Genomic DNA, 12177 nt, shown 5'->3' with positions numbered 1-12177 from the left:
GTTGGTTCTATGGCCTTATACTGTGCTGAGCTGTCTTCCCTGCCTAAATCCTACACAAATTTCTCCGTTTGGTCCCCAACTGGCTTCCAGGTGACATAGGTCAATTCCCTTAGAGGGCATGGCAGCTTCGGAGGGAGACCTCTACGACATTGTAACCTGCTGAGGTTCCCTTTCTCCCTCCCCAAGCCCTGCTCTCCCCAGGCCCCCCCCTCCAGGTAATTCCCAACCCATAGCTGGCAGCCCTATGCTCAGGGGAGGGTACGTGATCCCCTCGCTTTCCCCACCCCCACCCGCACAACCACCCTGTGAGGGAGGTTATCACTGAGGCTCCCTCTGGGGACTGCAAGGCCACCACTGGGCAGACCTTGACCCTCGACCTTGCCAGTATGCATGCCGCATTAGAGAGAGCTGGGTCACACGTGTCAATTTGGGAGCCATTTGAGTTTGGTTGACTGCGAAGAACTCTGTATTCTGCGTTTGGAAGTTATCGTGGCTGACAAAGAATACTTTGGGACCCAGCGTTGTCTAGCTGCTTGTCTGATATTGTATTTGTGTATCAATATTGTTAAATCCAAGACCCTCTTGTGGAGCAGAGTGGTAAGGCAGCAGACATGCTGTCTGAAGCTCTGACCGTGAGGCTGGGAGTTCGATCCCAGCAGCCGGCTCAAGGTTGACTCAGCCTTCCATTCTTCCGAGGTTGGTAAAATGAGTGCCCAGCTTGCTGGGGGGGTAAACAGTAATGACTGGGGAAGACACTGGCAAACCCCCCCGTATTGAGTCTGCCATGAAAACACTGGGGGGGGGGCATCACTCCAAGGGTCAGACATGACTCGGTGCTTGCACAGGGGATGCCTTTACCTTTACCTTATTGTTAAATCCGTGGGCTCAGAGACCAGGACCCTGGGAGTTCATTTCAGGTCTTGATTGTGACCCCAGGGTGATAGCACAAGAACCAAAACTGAACGGAAGAAGCCCCAACAAAGATCAACTTAGACACGTTCACAAACTAAACCACTGGATCCTGCAGTTGGGATCTAGCCGCCCACTGGCTGGCGCACGTGCAGAGTTCCGATTCTTGGACTTCAAGTTCAGTCCTCGGCAGGTCTGCAGACACAACAAGCATATTGATATAGTCCTGGCCTATTAATATTTAACGTTGAAATTCATAGTATAGATTTAGCAAACAAATACCACTGCTTCGAAATGCAGATTTCCCGAGGCAAATCAATGGCTTGTAGAATTGTTTTGGAAAGTACCTGCAGAGTCATCGACTTGTGCTTTCCATTCATTGTACCTACTGCTACTGAAGTTTTATTGGTTTGATTGATTTCCCCTAGAGATGGGCATCCCTAACTGATCGGGATTCCTGAGCTCCTTGGAAGATGGGCCAGATAAGAGCGTGATGGGCAGATAGCACAAAGAAGCATAGTCATAAAAGTAGGCGTGCCAGTTCCAGGAGGGCCAATTCCTGGAGATTTGGAGGTGGAATGTGAGGAGGGGTCTCAGCCATGGTGTCATGCCATGGAGCCCCCCTTTCACAGCAGCCATTTTCTCCAGGGGAACCGAACTCTGTCGTCTGGAGACCAGCCTGGAATTTGGAGAGATCTCCAGACCTCACCCAGAGGGTGGCAAGCCTCTCTGAACCAGCTAGCTTATGGAATTAGACTGCCTCCCATCTGGTGCCCACCTCTCAGGCAGATCAGTAGGTTCTGTCAAATGCCAGAGTCACACAGCTTGTCTGGAGCTTTTTAAAGCAATTTAGAAAACCAAACATCAGAGGCCAATATGTTGACACAGCCTGACTCATGTCTTTTGTGCACAGGTTTTCTTTTCTCTGTAGCGTCGTCCCCGGGTCTTTCTAAGCGCTCTCCCCTTCTGTCTCTGTGACTAAGAAGCCCTGGTCTTCAGACGCATGACTAAACTCCAACAGAACAATTATCTGCTGCTTCAGCCACTCCTACAGATATTTTAATGCAGGCTCAGAGCTGCAGGCCAATTGTTCCTAGGGCTGGTTGTAGATCTTGGCAGAGTTTTAATATGCAAAGGATTAGCACAGCACCGAGAAACAGTTTTGTAAAGAGAGGGGAGAGAGATAGTCCTAGCAGTCTAACTGACTATCGGATGAACAAAGCATGAATCCAGGGGCACCTTTAAGTTCTGCTGAACGGGGCTGATTTAATGTTTACAGGTTTTCAGGGATACTTGGTTTTTAAATAATCTATGTGTTTTAACCCGTGTTTTACCAGCCCTGAGCTATTAGGAAGGGCAGGATCCAAAAATAAAGATGATGCTTATCGAAGTTATATTCAAGGAAGTTGATTTGTAGTCCATGGACATCTGGAGGGCCACAGTTTGCCCACCCCTGCTCTTAAAGAACGCTGTTCTCTGTAATCAAATATAATTTTTGGTGTTTCCCAGGCTTCACCCAGAGTTTATAGCAGGGGTAGTCAAACTGCGGCCCTCCAGATGTCCATGGACTACAATTCCCAGGAGCCCCTGCCAGCGTTCGCTGGCAGGGGCTCCTGGGAATTGTAGTCCATGGACATCTGGAGGGCCGCAGTTTGACTACCCCTGGTTTATAGGGAGAGTGACCATTCGGCATTGCAGGATGCAGATCAGAAAGAAATACTAAACGATTAACTAAAGGTTGATAAAGGCACAGTGTTATTAACATTTGTGGTAGCTGAGCATTCAGTATTTCCTTCTCCACCCTTTTGATCTGTGTGGTCAGCGGCCATAACGTTTGTGAGGTAGCGAATATATCTTTTTAAAGTACATAAATAAATCCAGACCGGCCCCCTCCCTTCACCAAGCAAAGAACCCCCATCACTGTGAAAAGGATTAGAAATACTTGGAGGTTTGCGGGGGGGGCTGAGGAGGGGGGGTTTGGGGAGGGAGGGAGGGGCTTCAGTGGGCTATCCTGCCCTAGAGTCCCGACTTCCGAAGTGGCCGTTTGCCCCAGAGAAACCGACCTGCGTTGCCCAGAGAGCTTTTGGAATCGCCTGTCTCCAGCCACCAACTGGAGGTTGGGAACCCTGCATGAAAGACACAGCCATTTCGGAGCAGGGCAGCTGGTCACCTCGTGTGTGATTAACACCCTGGACTGGTCCCAGATGGATCCCGCCCACAGCCCAAGGATCCACAGCAGGTGGCAGAAATGCCGGGCATTTGGGGGCATTTAGATTCTCGTCGGATTTTATCAGAGCAGATGTCCCAACTGAACTGGGGGTGGGCTGGGGAGGAGGGGGGGGAAGTGTTTCTTTAATAAAAACAAAAACGAAATGCATATATAAATATAGCATGGAAGGTGCCTGCAGCTTAGTGAGGCACGTCCTCAAACCCAGCTTGGTGTAGAGGTTAGGAGCGCGGATCCCCCATTCCTCCCCACGTGAACCCAGCTGGGTGACCTTGGGCTTGCCACGGCACTGAGAAAGCTGTTCTGACCGAGCAGGAATATCAGGGTTCTCTCAGCCTCACCCACCCCACAGGGTGTCTGTTGTGGGGAGAGGAAAGGGAAGGCGACTTGTAAGCCGCTTTCAGCCTCCTTCGGGTACAGAAAAGCGGCATATAAGAACTAACTCTTCTTCTTCAGTAATCTCAGGGCTCTCTCAGCCTCCCCTCCTTCACAGGCTCAGCCCTCTGCGATTCAGGTCTAGGGCTTGTGGGAAGAAAGTCCTGAGTTCAGGTCCTGATATCTCCAGTCAGGTTGCAGGACTCTAGGTGGCAAACAAACAGATGACCACTCAGTAGAAGGATCATGCAACCAAAGGACAAAACACGCAGTTGAGGCTCCCAGATAAGCCAGGATAAATGTCACGGCTTATTCAAAACAATGACTGAAAACCACAGCAGTTGAATTGGGGTTTGATGGATTTCCACAGCAACCAATATCCAAAAGTAATGAAAACACCCAAGAGTAAGACACAATTCTGTCATCTAACACCTCTTCTGGGGGACCTGGGTGTAATCTGCACGGGGCTTTTTACCCACTCCTAGTCCGAATAAATCCTGGCTGTCTACACTGAATTTGATTTCTACGTTGATTTTGAGTGCTTTAAATTTTAGCTCTGTACATGCATGATTGATCTGAAGGGACCCTACCTTTCTCCTGCGATTTCCAGGAGTTGATATAAACCTCAATAGTTGAAAAATTGGCATCAGGAAGTGTGCAGATTTCTGCTTTGGGGGAAATTGGGGGAAATCTCCCCAGTCCCTTACCTCCCGACCTCTCCCCATTCCATTGTAGTCCATGGACATTTGGAGGACCACAGGTTGACTACCCCTGGTCTACATTTCAAGGCCAGTTTCTTTCTTTACCACATAGCAGGCTTTTTCAATCAGGGTGTCATGAACCCCTGGGGGTGTCATGAACCCCTGGGTATATATATAAAATGTGTTAAGCATTTATTGGGTGATATGACCATATGTGGTCATGTTGACACCTCCCCCAGAATGATCAGTGATGGTGGGCGTGTCCACAGCTCTGCTTCCCAACCATATTCGGCAACATTGTGCCAAATCTGGGTTTTCTCAGAGCCTGAGGAATGTTTCAGGGGTTTCTCAATGGTAAAAATGTTGAGAAAGGCTGCCCTAGAGTTTCTGCGGGAACCAGAGTGTCACCCCTGATGTCTCTGACATCACTTCCTGGTGATGTCAGTACACCAGACACTCTTCCTGGTTTGGGCAAGTGTAGGTCGGGGTTTCCCTGAGAGTGCCCCCGTCTCCCACCAACTGGGCGACCATGTCTGGCAACCCTATTTGGAGTGTGGACCCCGTGGCACGATCCCCTCCCAAAGTCCCTCACCAGCTTCCGCCGCCCCCTCCCCAAATATCCCAAGGTGTCTGTGGAGTAGGGAAACAAATGAGCAGCAAGATGAGGATTATTTAAAATCAAATATATTTATTTATTGTATCATTATTACAATGTTTTATTATAGAAACCTAGAAAAGCAAAAGTCTCCTCTCCAGGAACAAACTAGGCTTCAATTGCTAGGCAGCTGAAGAACGGCACTGGTTAAAATTGCTGAGCAATGCGGCTGACGCAGCCTCTTGTGATGCACCACCGGTGTGATCCCATGGAAAGCGAGCGGCTACACACAATCGAAAATAAACTGGGGCAAATGAGAGGCCGTTTCCAACACAACAGCGGGTCGGGAAGCTGCTTTCGGCACAATGCCGAGCGAACCCGGGAGCTCCCGTGGTCAAAAATACACCCAGAAGTCGAAAGCAGCCGTAGCTGAGTCCTTTGCACATGGCGGGAGAATTATTTGGGGGACGCTGGCTCACAAAGACATTGCGCACGGTCCAACGCGCGTGGTGCTCCCTTGGGAGAAGATTACCACCAGATCTCTCAATGAGACCGGATGACACGTAAATCGGAGAACTCCAGATAAAGCTTCCGTGGGACTGGAAGCAATTTAGATGGTCGAGATCAAGCAGTCATCTGGGCTAGTTCTCCAGAGAGCTTCAGAAGAAACTAGGCCTCCCAAACCTGGTCGCCATCTTAATTACGTTGCAGGGAAACAGAGATGGGGAAATGATCCCCTGGGCCACGAGAGCTTTCGCTGGCTCCCGTTCTCCAAGATATTGAACTAGTGCTTGTTTTGACACAAAAGAGTCCTAGCCCAATCTTCTTCTTATAGCTGATGGTATGCCAGGTCACCACAGTTCTGAGTTCGAGAAATGACTCCCCATGCACCAGATTCATGGGAATTCAGCAACGTTTGGTGCCTCAGGACACGTCTCTATATGCCTCCCACGTGATCCTGACAGCAGAAGGCCAGGTTCCTTTGGGGAGAAATAAGAACCACCCTGAACCCATCTCCATCCCAACCTGTTTGACAGGTAGACTATGGAGGACGACTTCTTTGAACATCAAAAAAGAATTACTTGCTGCACGGCATACGAGGGCATGCCTGTTTAAATGTCCTAGTTAGGTCGCGAAACCAAAGGGCAGAAAGCACCAAAACTAAGAAAAGAAACGTGCTGCATTTCTGCCCGGCGGGAGAAGATGAACAGGTACTGTTCATCGAACACCCAATGGTCAACTTGGGGCAGGGAAGTGAAGCCCACACCCCTGCAGGACTTCTCCGAAGAAAAGCTGAACCGCTCCAATTTCCCCCGCCTCTGTGGTCCCGATCCCCAAATATCATATGGCTATTGGTTAAGTCTTGGGTGTGTTCTAAGTGGCCCTTCAGCCAGCAGGTTCTTCTTCTTGCTGCAGTCTTCATGGGTCCTTCCTTGGTCTTTTAACTGGGCCACCTGCCCTGGCGTGATGCACTCGCTATCCAGAGGTTGGTCTTTCTGAGCTGCGCTGTTCATCACGGCAGCTTCTGCCTCACCCAAAGCGATGGCTCAGGAATTCGAGGAGTTGGCTCTTGCACAGCAGAAGGAGGGGAAAAAAACCCTGCAATCAATAAAATACAAAGGTCAGGCTCCAGGAGCCAAGAGAACCAAGAGGAGACATATTGCAAATCACCGAGTGAGTTTCTTGACGGTGGAGGGATGAGAACTGGTGGAGGAGGGATTTGGAGGAGACCTTCACGGTGGCCATGGTGCCACTGGGCATTTCCCTCAAAGCTCACTCATTTCTCCAAGGGATTCCAAATCAGTGGCAAATCCCTAGGAAGAAAGGGCTTTTTTGTCCCTGGCCTCAGCTTGGTGGAACACCCTCCCAGTTAGGCCAGGTCCCTGCAAGGCCTTTAACAGTTCTGGAGGGCCTGCAGGTCACAGCTGTTCTACCGGGACTGTGGGTGAGGCCCAGGAAACCAGCAAACACCAAGGAAATGCCAGCCTCCCTCCTCCAGAATCCCGCCCACAAGACGTCCACTAACCTAATGCAAACTACCTCCCCCGGAAATGTTTTCAGGAGGCGGCTTTTAAGAATGTGATTCTAACTTGAATTCATATAGTATCTATTTTAATTACTTAAAGCTCGTGGCTTTGTGCATTTTGGGGGTCACCCGCCCTGAGCCAAATGGGAAGGGCGGGTTATAAATACAAATTTGTTGTTGTTGTTGTTGTTGTTATTGTTATTGTTGTTGTTGTTATAACAAGGCGGGCACTGCATTGGACCCCCTAAAGCTATGCTCCCCAACCCGGCCTCTCGAGTGTTCATTTTGTTTATCCCGGGCCCTGAGGACTGTGGCAGGGAGATCTGGAATCAGACAGCCTCATTACCTCCTCTGGTTGACCTCTCGGCAGGAGCCACGGCAGCGACCGGGTTCTGACGTCCGTCCGTCCTTCCCCGGCGGCCCGCTAGGATCCTCTGAGCCCCCTCTCCGCCTTCTTCCGCGCTCTCTCTGTGCAGTCGGGAAGAGCTTTGCTCGCCGCTGTTGCTGGGGATGAGTCACTGCAGAAAAACACAAAAACATGCCCCGTGAGCCCAGCCTCCTCCGGCAGCACATAACACCTGGCATTAGACATTGTTCGCCTCCTCCCCTAGAGAACCTTCTCCCTCTGAAAAGGCATCATGCAGTCAATGGGCTATCATAGCTGAATGTGCGCTTACGCATGGCAGCTGGAGGGGGGGGTGTACCACTTCCCCTGACCCAGTTCCCTCTTTTCTCGCTGCTGGCTCTTTAGCAAACAGCGGTCCTGGAACTAGCTCACTCTTCATGGGCTGCATCCCTCCTCCTAGCCGGATGGGTGAGTGCCTAAAGCAAAGCTCTGGTGCCAAACCCCCAAGCTAGAGAGATGGGAAGGGTCTGGAAGTCAAACTGGATAAGGTTCCCTCCCACCCGGGGCTGCCTTTCTCTTAGATGTGGGGACGATGGCTGGATGGGTTCTGCCGTCTCAGAGCCCCCGTCCTTCTCCAGCCACCCCTGTGCTCACCTGATCTGTTTCTTCTCGTTATTTGTCATGACCAGTGGTCCTATCTGGAAAGGGCCCCTCACAGTGTCCCTAACTGGGCATCCTCAGAAGGCCAGCCTCTGACTTCTAGTTTTGACTCTTTGAGCATAAGGTCTATCTCAACATCTGACAGGGAACAGTAGACAAGAACCAGGAAGCATCCTCTTACCTGTGCCTCGTGAAGCTGATCTCTGTCGCTTCTCTTGCTGATACATTTTTTTTTGGGCAGTTTCTCTCTTCCCCTTTGCTCTTCTCCAAAGCTCTGGTTGGTATCGCTGGGCAGTGCACGGCCCTTCCTGGTTCCACAACTCCAGAGAGCACAAACTTCTCCTGGCACGGCGCTGATTCTACTTCAGTGCTCTTTCTGGGTGCCTCACAGTCTGTCTCAGCTCTCAGGCGTGAGAAAAAGTCATTTCGGTCGGGCTTCCTCGTAGCCTTTTTGTTTTTGCACAGTCAAACTGGGTTTGCTGGAGGAAAACCACCCGCAGTCCAAGTTGCTCATCTCCAAAGACCTCTGTGCCAGGAACCTCATGGCTTTGGAAGCTCTCCATCTCCCAAACCCCCAGCCGATGTTTCATATGGCAAAAAAGCTGATCCGTCTTAGTGGATCTCTGGAATCAAGTTGTGTTTGTATAGAATCGAAATATCCGATCCCCTAAAATAGTCTAGGAATCTAACCCCTGTACAGATTTAGAGTACTTTCTGATCTTTCGATTCTTGCTGTCCTCTGCCTAATAGTTTCCTACTCCCATGGTCTTGTATTCGAATCTAAACTATGAGAAGATAAAGGCTTCGCTCTGGTCCACTGCAGAATGAATGTGGACAGTGTCTTTTTTCTGGAGCTGAAGAACTTCAGAATCAGGTCAGAGCCAAAAAGAACCCAGGAGACCCCCTTAGGAAGAAGAAGAAATCAGAGCCACTGTAATTTGACGCTCGGGACTCCAGGTGGAGTTTTCCAAATCTTCCTAAAACTTTCCAAGAAGTTCGCTTCACAGTCAACAAAAAGTTGATGGAAGGAGGGAAATGAAGGGTCATTTTTTTTTTTTTTGCTTTCCTGTAATTAGTGAGACCCCCCCTCAGAGATGAGGAAAGGTCATCTAAGACATTTCTTGAAAGAGGGGGAAATGCCTGGAAGGAAAAACACTGGAGGGAAGGACAGATGGATACCTGGAAGGAACATCCCCCTAGTGGGCCTGTCTCAAGACCTTGGAAACCAAGCCCAAGGGAAGTTGGTGGCCCTTCGCCAGAAAGAATTGACCAATTTTTTAAAAAAATATTGTCCATTCTTTGCAATGACTCCTTTCCTTTGAAAAATAAAATCCTCAAAGTATCCTTCGTTCTGAACCACCTCGGGCGGCTCAAGGGAGCCACGTTTTCCACGTGGCCTGCTCAGAAACAAAAGAATCCCCCAGTGCTCCTCCTAGGAGTCACTGGACAGGTACCAGTCTCAGACCCGTCCCAGCTGCCGTTTCAAGCTTAAAGGAAAAAACCTTCCGAAATACACCGCTGACTCCCTGCCTCGAACCTCGGCCTCATATCACGGTGGCCGGGAGAGGAGACATTTCGGGCTGGGTCCCGTCACTAGCCACGGGGCTGACGGTGGAGGAAGGAGGCAAGCTCTCAACCGAGCCACCTAGCGGGTGCTCAGGAGTTCTCTGGGGGCTCGGTTCCTCGGAATGATCGATGCTGCCCTCGACTTCCTTGCCTCGCTGGATCAGCTGTTCTAAAGTTTTGGGGTAAGGATGGCTGAGGAAATGCTTCAGCTTGGGTTGGAGGGTGCCTACCACGTACTGGATCACTTCCTCCTCGTCGGCATCGACGTAGAGGGTCTGGTAGAGGTCCCTCTTGCGCCAGAGGAACTGATCTAAGGGCTCTCCTTCTTTCTGGGGGAGGTCCAGCTCTTGCTTGATGGCATCCCGGGTCAAGGTGCCCTCGCTATACTGGAGGAACTCTTTCTTGAACTCCAACCAGTTCTTGACAGAGTCCTGTTTATACTCCCACCATTTTTTGGCCGGGCCATTCATGTGGTTTTGGATCTGAGAGAGCCAATACTCCTCAGTCCCACCAACCTGCTTCAAGTAATCCTCCAAGTGAGTCAGGAACTCTCTTGGGTCTTCAAAAATCTGGGTCTCCACCGGGGAAGGAGGGGTATCCTCCGGGACAGTGATCCACTGATAGGAGTCGTGGGGCTGAGGCATCACCGGGACATCCCCAGATGGGGGAGGAGTCAGGGCATACATCTGGCTCATGTCCAGGGCATAGTCGTAGATCTCACCTTCATTAGGTCTGACTTCTGGGCCTCCTACCCCAACCGAGACTGTTTGCCTGGGATTGTCCCCATGGCAGTATTTCCCCCCTCCAGACTCCAGCCGGTCAGCCCATCTCTCCAGGCGGAAAAACACTTCCTTCCAGACATTCATCTCCCTCTTGACCCACCTCTCCAAGTGAGCAATGCTCTCCTGGCATCTAGACAGGCAGGCCTTGATGGATTTCTTCCACCTCTGATTCTCGGCCGCCGAGGGCACGTGGTCCTCGAGGTTGTTCTCCAGCTTCCCCACTGATTTCTGCAAGCCCTTCAGCTCCCGCTCCACCTGTTTGGACACCTCGGTCAGGAGATGCCGGTGAGTTCTCCTGACGTGGTCTAACATCTCTGCCCTGCACTTCCCTATCTGGAGGATGACGTTGGGCTTGTTGGCCACCCCACGGTGGGCCTGGAAGGAGTGGAGGTTCCCGAGGTTGACGTTATCCAACTGCATGGCTGAGCAGCGATAGACCAACCTTGGCTGGAACCCTCCTGTCGGACTACCTCTCCTTTCCCCCAAAGGAAAACACAACCAAATCAGAAACCAGCTGTCCAAGTCCTCTTGCACTCTAAGCAAAGTCCAAGCAAATCAGAAGAAATTCTTGCCGTCTCGGAGCCTTCCTCAGTTGGGGCTCTGGAAATTCCCGAGCTGAGCAGCTGAAATCCTTCTCCGTAATCAGCAATGAGACCTGTGGTAGCCGGTGTGCCCGGAACGGATTCCCTCCTGCTTCTGAGATGTCTCCGGAGAAGTTCACGCTAACAAGGGACTGATGCTCTCCGTGTGTGTGTCTCTCGAGCTGCAAGAGAGAGCTATTCGCTTTCTCTCTGTGTTCTGGCTCGAGCTTACACAGATACCCATACTTATACTCGCGGCAGCTCAATATGTGGGCGTAGCCAGGCCTCTTTGCTCATCGGCATCTCTCCACTGATTGGACGGGGAACGTTTAGTGGAAAGCACAGATCCTGGCGAGACTCCCTGCCTCCCACCTCCCTCCCGGTTGCTTTGCCCACCCCTTCTGCACACCCCCAGACTTGAGGCGAGAAGCACTTTAAAGGTTTTGGGGACAGTTGGAGGGATGGATGAGTAATTCTTACCTTTTCTCTCCCCTCCCCCTCCCCAGTTTCCCCCCTTCCTCTCTCTTTCCCCCCTAAAGAGCAGAGAAAGGACGGGCTCATTTTCTGACTGTTGGCTCTGCAAAGTCCTTATTAAAAACCCGTTCCCTGAATGACTCCGGACAAAGGCAGATTCAACATGCATTGTGTTGCACTCTCTTGGCCATTCGCCAGTGATGAACCCGTGGCCCACACGCAACGCATAGCCGCCGCCCCCCGAATTGTGCCATTATTAAACTAATAAAGGGATAGGAGAGGTCAGCGGGTGAATTAAATGTACGCTTGGAAACAGAGGGACACGGCAATTTGACATTGATGGTATTGGTTAGCGGGGTCCACACATTGACCGCAGGTTTTGGGGAGGAGGGGGAGATACGTCGAGAGGTAGGGGGGTTTCCAGCCAATTAAATCCACCCCTCGGAAAGCCGGCCTGTTAATGAGCTTGAATCAGTTGCCTTAATCACACGTTCAGCCCACGGAAGCAGATGAAGCCACACTTGTGTCCCTGGCTTGCAGGAAGCCGAACCATAAAAGGACACCGGGGGTTTATATAACTGGCAGATGAAGAGATTCCCTTTCTCGAAAGAGGCAGAGTTCCCCTCCGGAACTCCAACCCGTCATTCAGCTGGAGGGCTCGGATGACAGCTGGGTGATGAGACATTAAGGCACGGGGGCTGCGGGGGGTGCTTACTAAGCACCGGTGGGGGATTATGTAAGGGGGCAGTTATCCCCCACCACCCCGCTCTGCAAATGCACGACAGCTTTGACTTTGGGATTTGGAGAGCATCCCCTCCGTAAAGTGCCACGGCTGATCGTTTCCGTGGGCTTTCTCGGGACTGTGCTTCCCTTTGGCTTCAGGCTCAGGTGTGTGGGCTCCCAGGTGCGTGGAGGGCTTCACGGCCCCCGAAAGT

At 51.2% G+C, this 12177-nt stretch overlaps 1 protein-coding gene across 1 annotated transcript; it reads right to left on the bottom strand.

The window, feature by feature from the left end:
- Positions 1-4896: 4896 nt before the first annotated feature.
- On the bottom strand, positions 4897-11011 carry ARC (activity regulated cytoskeleton associated protein). The gene is made up of 3 exons (XM_077351359.1): positions 8021-11011; positions 7180-7351; positions 4897-6406 (listed from the first exon to the last, which is right to left on the bottom strand). Exon 1 carries the CDS (start codon positions 10605-10607, stop codon positions 9384-9386), a length of 1224 nt encoding a protein of 407 aa, XP_077207474.1. The 5' UTR covers positions 10608-11011; the 3' UTR covers positions 4897-6406; positions 7180-7351; positions 8021-9383.
- Positions 11012-12177: the final 1166 nt, after the last annotated feature.

The sequence above is a fragment of the Paroedura picta genome, chromosome 9 (assembly GCF_049243985.1).
Source record: "Paroedura picta isolate Pp20150507F chromosome 9, Ppicta_v3.0, whole genome shotgun sequence".
Classification (NCBI taxonomy): Eukaryota; Metazoa; Chordata; class Lepidosauria; order Squamata; family Gekkonidae; genus Paroedura; species Paroedura picta.
Note: the sequence above shows the minus strand (reverse complement) of the source record. Positions and strands in the feature narration are given on the sequence as shown.